The sequence below is a fragment of the Canis lupus genome, chromosome 10 (assembly GCF_003254725.2).
Source record: "Canis lupus dingo isolate Sandy chromosome 10, ASM325472v2, whole genome shotgun sequence".
NCBI lineage: Eukaryota > Metazoa > Chordata > Mammalia > Carnivora > Canidae > Canis > Canis lupus.
Genome location: NC_064252.1, coordinates 69,666,949 through 69,684,540, shown reverse-complemented (window position 1 = coordinate 69,684,540; position 17,592 = coordinate 69,666,949). Strand labels below are relative to the sequence as shown.

Below are 17,592 nucleotides of genomic sequence, written 5' to 3'. Positions count from 1 at the left end.
CTCATGTTGGCCTGATTATGAAATTATAAACCTTTGGGGAGATTTAAGTAATAGTGAAATAGGAGAAAGAGGTCCACATGTCAAGGGAATGTTGACATTTCAAACGAATGCTTCTAATTGCTTAGTTCATTGATAGTTATTTCCTTCTTTATTCTCCAAAAAGTTTTATTTATTTTTTTTTTTTTTAATTTTTATTTATTTACTTATGATAGTCACAGAGAGAGAGAGAGGCAGAGACACAGGCAGAGGGAGAAGCAGGCTCCATGCACCGGGAGCCCGATATGGGATTCGATCCCGGGTCTCCAGGATCGCGCCCTGGGCCAAAGGCAGGCGCCAAACCGCTGCGCCACCCAGGGATCCCTCCAAAAAGTTTTAATAGCTGGTAAGATTCTGTTCCTGTTGCTGAGTTCATTGATCACAGAATGGAGACACTGAAAGACACAGAAGTAAAAGCCTGTCTTCAGGGAGAAAAGAAGGGAATGACATTTCCTATATGCCTACTATGTGCCAGGCACTCTCATTTACATTCCCAGTCATTTTCCTCGTTTAGTCCTCATTATTCTTTGAACTTAGGCATTACCCCTTCTTTTAAGTTAAACACATACCCTCTCTGAGGCCTCTTGCTGGAAACAGCATTAAAAATATTTCATTTTACTGCAAAGGACATATTCTTTCTACTTTATCATGTTGCTTTGATATAAATTCCTTGTAATTCGTTGTCCTTGGGAACACAAGAAAAATCCGTAAGAAGAAGGCTCTTGGTTTTCTTTAGACTGCAAGTAACAAAAATCCAACTCTAACCACGTCTGGCAAGAATGGGAATGAATGACTGGTTCGTGGACTCTAAACTAGGGCTGGACAGCCGTCCTGGGGTGGCCGGGGGTGGGACTAGGCCTCAGGAACCCTGCAGCCGTGTCCGTCTGACCCATCACTGTGTGTCCTGGGATTTCACTCACTCTCGGCACCAAGCAGCTCCTTCTGGCCCGAATTCTGGCTCCTGAGGCACCTGAAGTGTGACTTCCACAGTAGAGCAGGGACCGGCCACTGTGCTCGGTCTCTCATCCAAAGGGCAAAGACCCACAAGGAAGACTGGCGTTTTGGTAAAAGCGAGAGCTGTGCCCCTCCAAGGGGCAAATTAAGTGTCTGTCCTATGTGGTTGGGGACACTTGTGTGGAGAGCTCACAGACGCTTTAGACGCTGGTGGAGTTCCTCGAGGAGACTCCGGAGAGGCCCGCAGAGAACTCAGAACTTGCACTGGGCTTTATTTTTTTTATTTTTTTATATTTTATTTATTTATGACAGATACAGAGAGAGAGGCAGAGACACAGGCAGAGGGAGAAGCAGGCTCCATGCACCGGGAGCCCGACGTGGGATTCGATCCCGGGTCTCCAGGATCACGCCCTGGGCCAAAGGCAGGCGCCACACCGCTGCGCCACCCAGGGATCCCTGCACTGGGCTTTAAAGGAGAAAAGATTTGTGTAGATAAGAAGAGGAGAAATTAAAATTAGGTAAAGCAGAGTCTTAAGGGACTGATGATGGTCCCTGTGGATTCTGGATGTCAGATTACAAAGTCTACTGGACGTTTTGAACAATGATGCGGAGTCCTTTCAAATGCACGTCATCTATTTGTGGGAATATCAGGTTCCCTTCATGTCTCTGCCACCCCTCCAGGCTAGCAGGCCGCCCAGAGCGCGGTGGCCTGGGTCACGTCTGGGTCACCTGCACAGAGACAGGACGACGGGTGCCAGGGCCTGCCGCCTGGTGCGCCCGCTGCGGCCGCCTGGGGCGGATTCCTGATTCCTCGCCCCGCGGCCGCGGCCCGCGTGTATGTCGGCAGGAGGGTGACCTCACCCGCGCCCTCCTTCTCTGTTCTTTATCCCCCGGGTTGATTTCCTAGTTTTCTTCCTTTGCATTTTGTGGTATTTCCTGGTACTCCTTATTGGACGCTTTTTATTTTTTTTTATTCTTAGTGTTTTATTCATTTAGTGGCGGCTGCACGCAGCCTGGGCTCCGGCCGCCCGGGTCAGGGCCCCCCCCCCCCCCCCCGCCCGCGCCCGGGCCTCCAGCGGGACGAGCTCGCCGCACTGCCCGCGCGGGGCCCGCCGAGAGGCTGGGCTGTGGCGCCGCCCTGACTGCCCCCTCCCTGCTCGGACCGTCCGTCACGGACGCCGGCACCGGGCCCCGCCCCACAGGCACAGCCGCGCCGGCAGGTCACGCGGCGGCCCCCCCCGCGGGTGACGTCACGCACCCCGCTTCCGGCCGCGGCGGCCGCGCGCTCTCCCGCCAGGCGGCGCCGCGGAGCGTCCTGCCCTCGCCGTCTGCGCAGCCTCGCGGGCGCCCGGGACACGTCACCGGCTTCGCGTCCTTTCTGGAGCGCGCGGGAAGGCGAGCGCGCGGCGGGTGACGACAGCGGGGTTCCCCGCGCGGGGGCGGGGCGGGGCGGGGCCGCGGACGTGGCGCGCGGGAGGGCGGCGGCGGCGGCGGCGGAGGGCTGACTGCGCCACACCCGCCTCGTGACCCGCCGCGAGGCCCGACGCGGCAGACGAGGCTGACGGGGCGGGGGGCGGCGCCGGGCGCGGCCGCTCCCACACCGTCCTTGGCCCCCGCCGCCGTCGGGCGGGCTCCGGGGAGCCCCGCGCCTCCCGACCCGCCGCGGGCTGGGCCCCGACTTCCGGGCACCGTCGGGTCGGAGCCCGCGCTGCGGCGGCGCGTCCTGGGGACGGGGGCGGGGGCGGGGGCGCGGGCGGGAGCGCGTGGGGTCGGGCGGCTCCTCGGCCGCGCTGGCCCCGCCCCCGCCCCGTGGCCCCGCCCCCGCCCCGTGGCCCCGCCCCCGGACGGCGCTGGCCCCGCCCCCGCCCCATGGCCCCGCCCCAGCCTGCGGGCCCCGCGGCGCGGGAGGGCGGGAGAGCCGGGCGCGGGGAGGGCGCGGGTTCCAGGCCCCGCCGCGCTCGCCGGCTGCCCGTGTGCCGGAGCGAGGCGTTGGGTTACCCCCAACGTCGGTGTTTTCCCGTAAGACACGGGCCGCCCCGCCCCGCCCCGCCCCGGATACGGCGGCCGGCCCCGGCGTGGCGCGGGCAGGCGATGGCCCGTCGAAGTGTGCAAGTTGGTTTCCACGCTGTGCCCGGCTCTGGCCCTGATCCCGGCCGTGAGGACCGGACCCGGTGGCTCCGCGCGCAGGTCTTCAGGAGCCGGAGCGAACGTTTCCTTTGGCAGGAGCTCAGGGCCTGCCCGGCCTTGGGGGAAGACCCCGCCCCCGCCCTCCCACCCCCCGCACCCCCCGCACCCCCCGCACCCCCCGGCCCAGGGGGCACCATGACCCAGTCGGTGGAACCGGGGCCTCGTGAGAAGGGGGTGTTTACTGGGGTTTTCCGCGGCGCGACCCCGTGAAGGCACCTGCCGGGAGGGCAGCCCTGCGCGGAGCCTTCTCAGAGTCCCGCGGGTCGGGCGGGTCGGGCGGGCCGGCGAGTCCCCGCGGCTTCCGCGAGGCTGTCCCAACCCGGTGGAGACGCCGTGTCGCGGAGGGAGCGCACCTGACGCATCCCCGGATGCTTATGTAGCATGTGTCACCCGCCGGGCCGGGGTTCTCACAAGCCGCCGTCCTGGTTTCCGCCGCGGTGCCGCTCGGGGAGGTCCCGCCTGCGCCTGGGGGAGCTGCGTGTCCCCAGCAAGGGGACGAGGGCTGTGCGGGCGCCCCGGGGCGTGCTGGGCTCTCCCCTGGGCCAGGGACGCTTGGGGCCCTGGGACACCCTCGCGCACAGGTGAGGGCGGTCCCCCCCCACCTCGGAAGCCCCCCTCCCTGGCCATCAAAGCAAAACCAGGGTTTGTTTTGTTTTGTTTTGTTTCAAAACCAGGTCAAGGGACGGACAAAGGGCAGCATTTGTGGCTCCGAAGGCAGCCTCCCCGCCTGGCCTCTCCGGGCGTGTTCAGGGAGTCCTGCTGCCTACCGGACCGGCCTTTTCTTAGCTCCATCTGGCAGGAGCCACCTCCCCCTGCACCTGCTGCCTCCACAACCGCTGCTCATTCGCAGTCGGCGACGCAGAAGGCGGAAACGTGGTGCCCGTGGCCTCCGGCCCTGACCCGCGTGGGGCGGCCGCGTTCTCCGGCAAGGCCGGCGGCCTCACCGCTGCGGCGGGTGCAGGCGGGACTGCAGGACCCGGAGGAAGGCAACAAAGGCAGAAAGCCCGTGTCCGTTTTCATGTGTTGTTGTTTTTTTTTTTCTTTTTTAATCGTGAGCTTGGCTAGTGCAAAAGAGAACTTCCAGGATGAGGCGAGCTAACAAGGACCGGTTCCTTAAAACCCTGGGGTTGGTGCGTTAATGCTCCGGCTCAGAGCGAGGCAGGTAGTTTCTGCTCGAGCGAGCAGACGGGCGCCCGGAGCAGGGCCACTGCGTAGGCGCTTTCGTTTGGTTTTCCTTTCCCTTTGCTGCCAAGGCCGGCGTCCTTCTGCCTGACTCGGCGGATCTCGGGCCGGACTAGACGGCTGCCCGTCGTCCAGTGGCAGGAGCGTCTTCTGTCTGGGCGAGTACAGCCTCCTCGCTGGCCAGGGAAATCCGCGCGAGGGCCGATTAGCCGCCCGGGGACACAAGCCTTCGGGTTGTAAACGCGCCGCCTAAGTCTGAGGACACCCCGAACACTGACGGGACGACCGAGAGCGGTCTCAGGGCGCAGGGGCTGGAAAGCCTTGTATCTAGGTTGGGTCTGTGGGATCCCTGGGGGGCTCAGAGGCAGAGCGCCTGCCTTCGGCCCAGGGCGTGACCCCGGAGTCCCGGGATCCAGTCCCACATCGGGCTCCCCACAGGGAGCCTGCTCCTCCCTCTGCCTGTGTGTGTGTGTGTGTGTCTCTCTCTCTCTCTCTGTGTGTCTCATGAATAAGTAAATAAAATCTTAAAAACCATTTAGGTTAGGTCTGATGGATTGCGTTTTGGAGACCTGAACACCAGGGCCGGGCCATCCTTGGGGCACAGAAGCAAGGCCCAGCACCCGAAGGCCTTGACTCGGGACTTGGGCCCCGTAATTCCCTTGGTCAGACGGTTCTGGAAGGGGGAACAGCGGCCGTGCCCTAAGAGAGCGGCGACCTCGGTTCCGTACTTTCCCTCCAGGTTCCACATTTAGCGAGCAATCGAGACCTGAGGAAGACACGAGCCAGTCAGGGCGGTTAAAGGGGTCCAGTCCCTTGAGCGTCTGCTGCCCTTCGTGGGAACCCACACACCCGCTGCCTTTTGTCTGTATGGCCCTCGGCCTCCGCGCGGGCTTAGTTAACGGAGGTTTGAGAGGTGGGTCCCCTTGCGGTGGGACGATGGGCCAGCCTGAGGGTGCAGGGCTCGGGTCCGGTCCGGGTCCTTGCTCTGATTCACGGGGTAAGCTCTGCCTCGCCGGGGCCTGTGGGCCTGTGGGGCCGGCGGGCGGCAGGGGCGCAGGGCCGGGAAGCCAGCTTTCCAAGGAAATGCTGTCCTGGTCTCATTGTTGGCTTTCCTGTTGTGGTCGCGTCCAGGAAAATTGTATCATCAGCCCAAGGCCGAAAGTGCCAGACTGTGGCGGGTGATACAGGCATCGCGTGCGTGGATTTGGAGGAAGGTGAGATGGGGGCGGGAGGTCCAAGGATGGTGCCCCCAGAAGGCTGGAGCAGACAGAGCTGTCGGGGGCCCGTGCCGCTGCCCCGGGACCGAAGTTCCCCTCCAGGGCCGATGGGAAGTATGTGGTCAGCTGATCCCTTCACTGGTTTTTTTTTGCTTGTTTGTTTTTCTTAATTTTTTTTTTAAGATTTTATGCATTTATCTGACAGAGACAGCGCGAGTGGTGGGAGGGCAGAGGGAGAGGAAGACCAGCAGGGCCCGCAGAGCAGGGAGCCCGACCCGGGGCTGCGACCCAGGACCCCGGATCGTGCCCTGAGCCGACGGCAGCCACAGCACCGGGCCACCCGGCGCCCCGTCCCTTACCTGTTAAGGCAAAGGGAAAACACTGTCGTGGCGGGAGAGGGCGTGGCAGGCTCCAGAGGGAAGGAAGGAAAAACCCGCTATGGATTCACCGTTTGTTTATTCAACATTTATTGAGTCCCACGTGCAGGCGGCGAGCGAGGCCCCGCGGATCCGGAAACGGACACGGCGCTCGGGAGCCGTCCCTCGGGCAGGTTCACGGTCCGGGTGGGGGGGGCAGGGAGGGCGCACGTGCTACGGGGAAGTTAGAGCAAAGGGTGGGAGTCGGAAGTGTGCTGAGGTGTTTAACTCCCAATTTTTTTTAAAGATTTTATTTATTCCTGAGAGACCCAGAGAGGGAGGCCTAGACCCAGGCCGAGAGAAGCAGGCTCCCTGCGGGGAGCCCGACGCGGGACTCGATCCCGGGACCCCCGGGTCACTGGGCCGAGGGCAGACGCTCCACCGCTGAGCCCCTGGGCGCCCCCATCCTCCCGATTTTAGATGAATTACGGGCACCGTAACCTAGAGGCGCAAGGACAGAGTTTGGTCTTTTTCTGTGGCTTGGGGTTGGCCGGTTACGGCCCAGGAGAGTTGGCCTGTGAACAGGCCTCGTGGCCGGGAAGACCGAGCCGAGGCCGGGGCGGAGCGTCCTCCTGCGAGGGTGGGGGGGGGGTGCAGGGGGGCTGGGGGGGATAGGGGGGGCCAGGCCGGGACGGAAGAGGGGAGGCCGGGCCTCTGGTGCCGTAGGAGGTCGCTGGGCTGCAGGCCTACGAGGCCCACCTGAGCTCGGAGTCTGGGCCAGACGCTCGGGGCTGCCAAGGTCACCGCGGTCACCGCACTGCCTGGCGCCCGAGGGGGCTGGCGTCCCCTGACGGGGTGCGGGCCCTGGGGTGCAGGGGGAAGCGTGGCCGCTGGGACAGCACGGGCGCCGGGCACGGGGGCGCCTGCAGCGCGGAGCCTGTCCCCGATCGTCTCCCTGGGGCCTGGTGACCCGCGCTCGGGATCTGCCTGCCGGTTCGCTCCCCCGTGGTGGCAGCACCGAGCCCGAGCCTGCCCTTTGTCACAGGCTAGGTGCCGGCCCGTGGGGCCCGGGGCGCAGGGGCCACCTGCACACCTACCTTGCTGTCCTCTGCAAGCGCTCGACGCTCTCCTCGAGGCTGCGGCCGGCGGTTTGCACTTGTCCGTGGTCTTCTGTTCGGTTAAAGACCCTGTGTTAGGGCCAGGATGTCCCAACGGGCGACTGAGCAGGGAGGCTCCTCCTTCCCGGGGGACTCCGGCGGCCCCGGGGTGCAGCAGCCTCTTCTGCCCGACAGGCCGCGTGCTCAGCGCCCTGCCCCGCCGGCCACCGTCCCCTGATACACTCGCGGAATGGCCCCGCTGACCCCGTGCACGCGTGGAGGGGCGGCCGGCAGGCTCCGTGCTAGCAGACTCAACATGCCCAGCGGCGGAGTTGGGGCCCAGCCCCCCGTGTGCTGCGGTTCTGGCACCTGGACCCCCGCCAGGCTCAGCGTCGCCGGGAGTGACTTGCTCTCAGGCTCCCGCGTGACTTAAGCAGAGCGTGTCGTGGAGCACACGGGCCTGCGTGCACCTCCCGTTGCCTGCACGTTAGCAAGAGAATCGTAGCCGATGAGAGCTGGGAACTGAAAGCTAGCACAGCGCGGGGGCTGAGCGAACGCCCTGGAAGGTCTTAGGTGGGTCTCATCACCTACAGCTCGACCCCTGGCTGCTGCGATATTTGCAACACAAAAGCGATTTCCCCAGAACTTTAAAAAAAGGGGGGGGAGAGACAGGGAGAGACTGTAAATCTTACTTCTGACTCACAGCCACGAAACAGTCCCCAACTCAGTGGTGCAGCTGAGACCTTGCAAGTGGATTTAAAGAATAAAACTAATGAGGCCAGACACGTTTATGAGCTGTCCGCGCCCGACCGGGGTTATGGGAGGCTGGTGGCAGGCGCTAGGCTGCCGCGGCTTTCTGTCCCCCGCGCAGGGCCCCCTCGGCCACGGATGCGTCGCGGTGCCGACGACAGCCAGGGAATGACTGAACCGGGGCGTCCCGGCCCCCCCCCCCCCTGCGCTTCAGGCTCCAGCGCGGAGCTGCCCGTGGGATCCGGGGCCAGAGCAGGTCTTTCCTGAGAGCGTCCCCCGGGTGATCGGCTAGACAAAGGGAACCAAGGGGGTGTGCCTTTAAACCGGGTACGTCTACTCTGCTGAATTTTACACGTGGCATGTGCTACTTTGGGTGGGGAGTTGTACAAAATTACCTCTAATTTGAGGTTTGTAGGTTCAGGAAAATACAGAATTCTTTTTCTTTTTCTTTTTCTTTTTTTTTTTTTAAGGCACCGAGATGAGCCCCGCAGGGCGAGCTGGCGAGAACTCAGACCGCGGTCCTTGCCTGTGGGGATGACACAGGCCAAAGGAGAGAAGGAAAACAAGGCCGCCAGCTCGGCTAAAGCATTTTGCAAAGTTTAGCAGAGCTTTCCAGGTTTTTCTGGAAAAAGGAGGAAAGGAAGTAAAGGGCAACAAGAGGATTGGTTAGCAGCTGGCTTCAGAAATGCTGACAAGTGGATTTGCCTGGTTTTATTTTTCTAAGTCAGGGATGAGGAAAGAGTGCGGTTGGCCTGGTGCTGCTGGCCGGGAGGCAGGCCCCGATCTGGGCGCCGAAGCCGTCCTCGGACCTGCTGGGGGGCCGCTCAGTGAAGAGGGCGCGCAGACTCCCCGCAGGGCGTCCGAGGGTCTGGGAGAAGAGAGAGCACAGGAGCCTCGCTCTACTTTGTTTTGCTTTCTCTTTTTTTAAGATTTTATTTATTTATTCATGAGAGACACGGAGAGAGGCAGAGACCCAGGCAGAGGGAGAAGCAGGCTCCACGCAGGGAGCCTGACGCGGGACTTGATCCCGGGACCCCGGGGTCAGGCTCTGGGCTGAAGGCGGCGCTAACCCGCTGAGCCACCCGGGCTGCCCTATTTTGCTTTTTTTTTAATTTTTTTTTAATTTTTATTTATTTATGATAGTCACAGAGAGAGAGAGAGAGAGGCAGAGACACAGGCAGAGGGAGAAGCAGGCTCCATGCACCGGGAGCCTGACGTGGGATTCGATCCCGGGTCTCCAGGATCGCGCCCTGGGCCAAAGGCAGGCGCCAAACCGCTGCGCCACCCAGGGATCCCCTATTTTGCTTTTATATGTGTTTACTTCTTGAACAGGTAATTCATCTACATGACTCAAAACTGAAAAAATGTGAAGAGGTATAGAATGAAGAGTCTCTGCCCGGTTCCTATGCCCAGTCTGCCCATTGCTCCCGCCTCAAATGGGTGAGCCTGTGTTTAGGTTTTTGTTTATCCTTCTAATGTTTGTACGTATATACAAGCTAAAACAAAGACATATTCCTCTTTATTCCATTTTAACTTTAAGGTACCGTATCCTACACATCTTCTACACCTTCTTGGGGTCGCCTGCACACACACACACACACACTTAACACTATATTTTTGAAACTTTGCCTTATCAGTAATATAGAGAGCACTGTCCTTTTTATTTTTATGGCTACACACTTTTACAGTGTATGGTTATGCCATAATTTAACTGGTTCCCACTGAGGGATACTGAGGTTATTTCAAATTACAAATTAGGGCACTTTTTTTTAAAGATTTTATTTATTAATGAGACACGCAGAGAGACAGAGGCAGAGGGAGAAGCAGGCTCCACACAGGGAGCCCGACGTGGGACTTGATCCCGGGTCTCCAGGATCACGCCCTGTGGGCTCCCAGGGCATGGATTTTAAAGACAGGTGTGGGGCAGCCCTGGTGGCGCAGTGGTTTAGCACCGCCTGCAGCCTCAGGTGTAAAAAAAAGTCCCACATCCCTGCGTGGAGCTTGCTTCTCCCTCTGCCTGTGTCTCTGCCTCTTTCCATCTGTCTCTCATGAATAAATAAATACATCTTTAAAAATTTTTCAAAAAATAAATAAATACTTTTTTTAGGGACACCTGGGTGGCTCAGCGGTTAAGCACCTGCCTTTAGCTCAGGTCGTGACCCCGGGGCCGGGATGGAGCCTTGCATCCAGCTCCTTGCTCAGCGGGGAGCCTGCTTCACCCTCTGCCTCTGCCTGCGGCTCTCCCTGCTTGTGCTCTCTCTCTTTGTCAAATAAATAAAATATTTAAAAAATAAATACATAAATACTTTTTCTTGAATCAGTGCATTTTTGTTGTTTTTAGAAGTCCAGATAAATAAAAAGAAAAATATAAATTGGTTATGATCTTAACCACTCAAAAAAATTACTCTAAGTTTTGGCCTGTGTCTTTCTAGTTACTTCTTTGAAAGATTTTATTTCTTTAGTTATTTGAGAGAGTGGGGGTGCAGAGAGAGAGAGGCCATGGGGCAGCGAGGGAGCGCAGAGGGAGAAGCAGACTCCTCGCCGAGTGGGGAGCCCAGGACCCGGAGATCATGACCTGAGCAGAAGTCAGATGCTTAATGGACTGAGCCGCCAGCCGCCCCGACTGTTCCATTTACGAACTGTGTATTATTGGCATCTGGAAAACCTATCATTTTGTGCATATTTATTTTGCAGCTATTTTGTAATTATAATATACATGTTATGAATTTGCTTGTTACCTCTCATGTTTGCAGAAAATCATCTTGTGCTTTTAGGTGAAGTAGCATACCATCCACAGATACTGGTACTTTTGTTTTCTTCCAGATAATCTAGAGCTCTCATTTCTCTTTCTTGTCTTACGTAGCTAAAATTCCTAGAACAATGTTTTATTTATTTATTTATTTATTTATTTATTTATTTATTTATTTTTAACTAGGCTCTTATGCCTAGCATGGAGCCCACCGATGTTTTAAAATAGTGAGCATTCAGGGCAGCCCCAGGTGGCTCAGTGGGTTAGTGCCACCTTCAGCCCAGGGCCTGATCCTGGGGTCCTGGGACGGAGTCCCCCATCCGGCTCCCTGCATGGAGCCTGCTTCTCCCTCTGCCTGTGTGTCTGCCTCTCGTTCTCTGTCTCTCATGAATTCGTAAACAAAATCTTAAAAAATAATAAAAAATAAAAATAGTAAAAAAAAAAATAGTGAGCATTCTGGGGCACCTGGCTGGCTCAGTTGGTAGAGCATGTAGCTCTTGATCTGGGGCAGGGGGCGGTATAAGTTCAAGGCCTATGTTGGGTGTGGAGAGTACCTAAAAATAAAATACTAAACAATAAATAAATGAAATAGTGAGCATTCTTTCTTTGTTCTAGACTTGACTTCAAAGGACTAGCTCTAGAGTTACTCCATTAAGTGTAATCAGGCTATCAGTCTGCAAACTTTTCCAACAAGAAATTATGTGATTTTCTAACCTTAAAAAAAAGTTTGAGGATGCCTGGGTGGCTCTGCCGTTTAAGCATCTGACTCTTGATTTCAGCTTAGACCATGATCTCAGGGTCATGAGATCAAGCCCCACCTCCGTGCAGAGTCAGCTTGAGATTTTCTTTCCCTCTCCCTTGGCCTCTCACTCCCCTACAGAAAAAAATAAAAGAGGTTTTCTATCAATTGCCTTTGATTCTACATTTGAAATTAGATCACTGCTTTAAAAAATAAAACAATTAATTCACTCTTTCCTGCTTTATTTTTGCCCTGCGTACTGCCCTGATATTTTTTAGGGCTTAGACCCAAGCAAGACAGGTCCCTACTCTGGAACTTGTATTTTACAGGGCTCCACATATCACAAACATATAAAATAATAATAATTCTCAGCAGATGTATTAGTTTCCTATTGCTGCCGTAACCATAAATTTAGTGGCTTAAAAGAACACAGATGTATTATCTGACAGTTCTGGAGACCAGAAGTCTAAAAATCAAGGTGTCAGCAGGTCTGCATTCCTTCTGGAAGTCCGGGGGAGAACCTGCTTCCTTGCCTTTTCCAGCTCCTCGGGGCCACTTGTATTCCTTAGCCCCATCCTCCGTCTTCAAAGCCAGTGACATAGCAGCTTCCAGTCACTTTTTCTCTCTCCAGCCTTCTTCCCTTCCTCGTCAGCCCCTTGTGATTACATTGGGCCCACACGGATATTCTCTTTTTTTTAATTTATTTCTGATAGTCACACACAGAGAGAGAGAGAGAGAGGCAGAGACACAGGCAGAGGAAGAAGCAGGCTCCATGCACCGGGAGCCCGACGTGGGATTCGATCCCGGGTCTCCAGGATCACGCCCTGGGCCAAAGGCAGGCGCCAAACCGTTGCGCCACCCAGGGATCCCCGGATATTCTCTTTTAAAGATCCTAATCACAGGGCACCTGCGTGGCTCAGCGGTTGAGAGCATCTGCCTTCGGCTCACGGCGTGACCCTGGGGTCCCGGGGTCGAGTCCCGAATCGGGCTCCCTGCTTCTCCCTCTGCCTGTGTCTCTGTCTCTCATGAATAAATAAATACGATGTTTTAAAATAAATAAAGATCCTTAATCCCACCTGCAAAGTCACTTTTGCTCTAGAAGGTAACATAGTCACAGGTCCTGGGGATTAGGAGATCCCATCTCTGGGGGACTCTTTACAGCATACCATAGCAGAGACATGACAAACCCTTCTTTTTTAAAAAAAGATTTTATTTATTTATTCATGAGAGACACAGAGAGAGAGGCCGAGACAGAGATCCCACGCAGTCAGCTCCCCTCGAGTGGGTCCGACTGGCCCCACGCCCCCTGGCTCAAGACCCGGGTTATGGGGGATCTCTGGGTGGCTCAATGGTTTGGCACCTGCCTTCGGCCCAGGGTATGACCCTGGAGACCCAGGATCGAGTCCCACGTCGGGCTCCCTGCATGGAGCCTGCTTCTCCCTCTGCCTGTGTCTCTGCCCCCCTCTCTCTCTCTCTCTCTGTATGTCTCTCATGAATAAATAAATAAAATCTTTAAAAAAAAAAAGAAAAAGACCCGGGTTATTAGCACTGAGGACCGATCAGCTCCGTGGCTCCGGGGACAGTGCTCTGCTGTCCCGTTGCCCCCACCCCCGTCCCGCAGCCGCTGTGCGGGCATCCTTGCCTCGGGTGCAGGGAGCAGGAGCCCAGCACCTAGGTCACCCTGACTGTTCCCCCATGGGACCAAGCTTCCTAGACTGGGAAATGGACGGTCTCAGGGTGGCACACGGCACCTGCTAGGGTCTACACCTGCCGCCCAGGTGTCCCCGTGCCTAAGGGCACAGCAATAAATAGCAAATTGAAAACCCTGAGACTGAGACATTGCAGAAGAAAAGGAAAAGCCACTTCCCTTGTTTTATGAAAAAGGGGCCCCACGTTTCCATTCACTGTGCTGGCAGGTAGGGCCTTCTCGAAGGAGTTAGCCAGAGCTCTAAGAATAATCCGGGAGGGTTATGGCTCCAGGGAGAATGGGCGTTAGGCCTGCCCAGATCTGCAACAATGTTGGGGCTACTTGAAGCCATGAGAAATGTCAACACTAGTGGCGAGGGACGATTAGCAAAGCAAATACAGGTGACTGCACCTGTGATAAGAACGATCAGAGCTGCTGGTGCGAGTCGCCGTCCAGCCGCATCTGGGAGGGGAAATGGGGGCGAGGCTGCCCGGCTGGTGCCCCTGCGGCTGGAGCTCAGCCTGTGCACCCCGATCCTCTGCAACCCCGTCCGTCAGAACCCCAGGATATCTGGATTTGAGGAGATCTGACCCCTTCACGCTTCCTTCAGTATTAGATGCAACAAAAATCTGGTTGTTGGCAATTTACTACTCAGCAACGGTCTTCGGTTTATTTTCACTCAATTCTTAGGAGAGTTGAACTTCAAATGGGCCTTTAGGGAAAAAATCACTTCAGATGCTTGTCTTTTTTGAATTTCCCATTCGTATTCCTCATTTTATTTATTTGCAAGCACTTCCTGCACATCAAAAATAACACCGCGTTAGTCCTGTGTGTCGCAGATAGGGTTTCCCAGTTTGCCCATTGTCTTTTACTTTTGTCCCTTGGCGACGTCTGCAAGCCACATCATCTGATGGAAACGAATGAGGTCATAGTAACAGTGATACCGAAATCTCATCTCACATTAATAATCACCTTATTTACCACTAATAATGATCGCATGTGGTGAATGTGTCGCAAACGCTTCGGTGCCGTCGACCCTCGCAGCCTACAGGGCGGGCGCTGCCGTCAGTACCATTAAGTGAAGGAACAGGTGAGAGACCCACACAGCCTAGAAAGGAATTGAATATGGGTCTTATTTATTTAAAGGTTTTATTTATTTGAGAGACAGACGTAGTGACGCAGCGAGCACAAGGACGAGAGGGTGAAGCAGGCTCCCCACTGAGCGGGGAGCCCAACTCGGGGCTCAGGGGCCCCCCATCCTGAGCTGAAGGCAGACACTTAACCAACTGAGCCCCCCAGGCGCCCTGGAATATGGGTCTTGATCCCAAACCTGACGCCCGTGTGCCGTGTTCCAACACCGTAGCCCTAAATGGCTGTTGCGCACTCGCATGTGGCTAGCCCGGTGGAAAGACCAGGTCTGAAGGAAAGGGTGGGAGAGAGAGATCATCGATTTTAACTGGATTACATGTTGAAACAGTATTTTTGATAAATTCGCTAAGCATTTTCGTGTTCATTTTCATTTTTTATTTTTTTCATGTAGCTAGTAGAACACCAAACACCAACCGGGACAGTTCTCCCCACTTTCCAGCCCTGCAGTTCTCTACGTGGGTGAAGGCAGGCTTTGTGGTCCTTTGAGTCTTTCATGATTGTCGTTGTTTCCTTTAAATTTGTTGTTAAACTAAAACCTGCAGTTTGGGGGTTTTGTCTTTTTTTCTTTTTTTGCACGACCTAAAATCATCCCAGCACCTCGCTCACTTGAACATTCTCAGTTCCCTTCCGTCTTTCTCACTTGAGCAGGTTTTACCACCTGGAAATGCACATCTGGTAACTGGCTGTTCTCGGGGCCAGGGCCCGGCCAGCGCCCCCAACCTCCTAAAGGGGGAACCCGGCCTTTGCAAATACGACGGTGATGCCCCCAAATTCACAGAAAGTGCAGTGGCGGTTGCCAGGGCCTGGGGCAGTTAGCTCAGGGGGGACACGGTTTGGGTGTGGCTGTGGGAAGCCTTGCGGGGCGCGGGGCCGACAGTGGCCGAGGTTGCAGCGCCGCGTGCAGGTACTTAGTGCCGATGAGCTGCGCCCTTGGGTGTGGTGACGCCGGGAGGTGCGGGCGCGGTTCACCTGCAGTAGACGGCGGAGGCGGAGGAGCCTGCAGACGCGATGCTCAGCCCTGTAGGCCGAGGAAGGACAACCCGGGGGATCCCAGCTCCAGGGGACAATCGGGGCAACTTCGTAGGGGTCGGAGGTAGATGGGGGGGCGACCCGCTGCGGGGGGGGCGCGGGGCCGGGGGCGGGGGGCGGGGTCCCCGACCTGGGCAGGTGGGCCCGAGCCCCCGCACCGAGCCGCCGCCGCCCGGAGCTGCGCCCCCGCCCCTCCCCCTGCCCTCCCCCCGCCCTCCCCCCTCCCCCCGCCCGCGCCGGGTCCTATTGTTCTCCCGCCCGCGTCTCGCTGTCGCCGCCCGGACCCGGGCCCCGCGGGCCGCGACCCACGGCGAGGACGGGCGCCCCCGACCACCCGGCGTCGCGGCCCGGGCCTGCGTGGCTGTGGCCCCCCTGCCCTGCGCCGACCCCCGCCCGCACCCCGCCCCCTCGGTTCCACCTGCCGAGCTGCTCCGGGAAGCGCCCCCCCCCGTGTCGCTCCCCCACGGTCTCCCTTGCACGTGGACGATGCGGGCGCAGGGAGGGGGCGGCCCCCAGGGCACCACCGACCCACTGGGGGGTCTTTCCGGGACAGGTGTGCGGCGGGCGCAGAACCGCGGATCCACCTGCTTCGCCGCCCCCCACGGTCCCCCCAACTATCCCCCCCCCGGCTCTGCGGGCCTCGGTGGTCACCTTGCCGCAGTGGCCTCCCGGCGGACCCCGCGGACCCCCGCCTGCTGACCCCACACCCCGAGCAAAGCCCCGCGAGGACCTGGGCCGTGGTTTCGGATGCAGTCGGCTGCGTGGAGGGAGCGCTGCGCCCGGTGGCCCAGGTGGGGCAGCATCAGGCCCCCGTGACCCAGGTGGGGCAGCATCAGGCCCCCCTGACCCAGGTAGGGCAGCATCAGGCCCCCGTGACCCAGGTGGGGTCAGCATCAGGCCCCCGTGACCCAGGTCAGGACAACATCAGGCCCTCCTGACCCAGGTAGGGCAGCATCAGGCCCCCGTGACCCAGGTGGGGCAGCATCAGGCCCCCCTGACCCAGGTAGGGCAGCATCAGGCCCCCGTGACCCAGGTGGGGTCAGCATCAGGCCCCCGTGACCCAGGTCAGGACAACATCAGGCCCTCCTGACCCAGGTAGGGCAGCATCAGGCCCCCGTGACCCAGGTGGGGTCAGCATCAGGCCCCCGTGACCCAGGTCAGGACAACATCAGGCCCTCCTGACCCAGGTAGGGCAGCATCAGGCCCCCGTGACCCAGGTGGGGCAGCATCAGGCCCCCCTGACCCAGGTAGGGCAGCATCAGGCCCCCGTGACCCAGGTGGGGTCAGCATCAGGCCCCCGTGACCCAGGTCAGGACAACATCAGGCCCTCCTGACCCAGGTAGGGCAGCATCAGGCCCCCGTGACCCAGGTGGGGTCAGCATCAGGCCCCCCTGACCCAGGTAGGGCAGCATCAGGCCCCCGTGACCCAGGTGGGGTCAGCATCAGGCCCCCATGACCCAGGTGGGGTCAACATCCGGCCCCCGTGACCCAGGCCAGGGCAGCATCAGGACCCCGTGACCCAGGCCACAGCAGCATCAGGCCCCCGTGACCCAGGCCACAGCAGCATCAGGCCCCCATGACCCAGGCCGCGGCAGCATCAGGCCCCCACCCTTTCTTGCAGATCACCATGTCCGTCTACACCGTGGCAGCTCTCCCAGGTCCTTGGGGCTGCAGCCGGGACAGCACCACTGCCTGTTCCGCCCTTGCCCCTTGGCCCTCTCCCAGCCTGCCCACCGCCACCCTTCCCGCTCACGGTGCACAGACAGTCCCGCTCCTGGGGGTCCACATCTGACCTGACTTCATTTTTCTTGAAAAGCGTTGAGCTGCTCACCCCAGTGACATCAGCTCGCTTCCCCACTGGGCCTCGAAGCCAGTTCCCTGCCTCCCCGGCCCCAGGCCTCGCCCCCTCCCAGACCCCAGCAGGGGACAGGCACACTGGAGGGCCACTGCCTAAGGCCCAGGACCTGTGCCCAAGTCCCAGCTCTGACACCAAATAATTGTGTTACCTTGGACATGTCGCACAGCCTTCCTCAGCCCCAATTTCCCCAAATGTAAAATGGGAATAAGAACCTACTTTATCACATGCTGTGTTGCTTAGATAATGTGTGAGAAAGCGCGTTGTGGGCTGTAAGGCTGTCTCCTGCTGTAGATCCAAATAAGAAAGATAAATGTTACTCAGATGCTGGAGACAGTGATTGCCTTTCCAAAGCAAAATTAAAAAAAAAAAAAAAAATATATATATATATATATATATATATATATGTATGTATATAAAACGAGTTTTTCCTCTTAGCTGCAGTGTCAGCTGCATTAGAATTAGACTGGAAAAAAAAAGAATTAGACTGGATTCTAATCCATTAGACTGGATTCTAATTATTCCTTTTGGATCAGTTACCAGGTAATATTACAGGTAGTAGTGAAAGAACTCACAATCCCACCTGATCCTGGAGTCCGGGATCG

At 57.9% G+C, this 17,592-nt stretch overlaps 1 protein-coding gene across 3 annotated transcripts; it reads left to right on the top strand.

Annotated features, from left to right (window-relative positions):
* Positions 1–14,974: 14,974 nt before the first annotated feature.
* LOC125755972 (uncharacterized) lies at positions 14,975–17,215 on the top strand. Of its 3 annotated transcripts, none has more exons than XM_049115616.1 (3): positions 14,975–15,196; positions 15,686–15,953; positions 16,754–17,215. In XM_049115616.1, the coding sequence occupies exons 1-3, from the start codon at positions 15,021–15,023 to the stop codon at positions 16,922–16,924; spliced, it is 615 nt and encodes a 204-aa protein (XP_048971573.1). In that variant the 5' UTR covers positions 14,975–15,020; the 3' UTR covers positions 16,925–17,215. The 3 variants fall into 3 exon arrangements, with proteins under 3 accessions (XP_048971573.1, XP_048971574.1, XP_048971572.1); XM_049115617.1 differs by having other exon boundaries at positions 14,983–15,196; positions 15,686–15,923; XM_049115615.1 differs by having other exon boundaries at positions 14,986–15,196; positions 15,686–15,983.
* The last annotated feature ends 377 nt before the right edge of the window (positions 17,216–17,592 follow it).

Bases quoted from the DNA above. Each gene is read 5' to 3' on its own strand.
- LOC125755972 (XM_049115615.1), top strand. From the start codon at position 15,021: ATGAGCTGCGCCCTTGGGTGTGGTGACGCCGGGAGGTGCGGGCGCGGT. The intron at 15,197-15,685 runs GTAGATGGGGGG...TTTCCGGGACAG, and splicing joins CAACTTCGTAGGGGTCGGAG to GTGTGCGGCGGGCGCAGAAC. The intron at 15,984-16,753 runs GTAGGGCAGCAT...CCTTTCTTGCAG, and splicing joins ATCAGGCCCCCCTGACCCAG to ATCACCATGTCCGTCTACAC.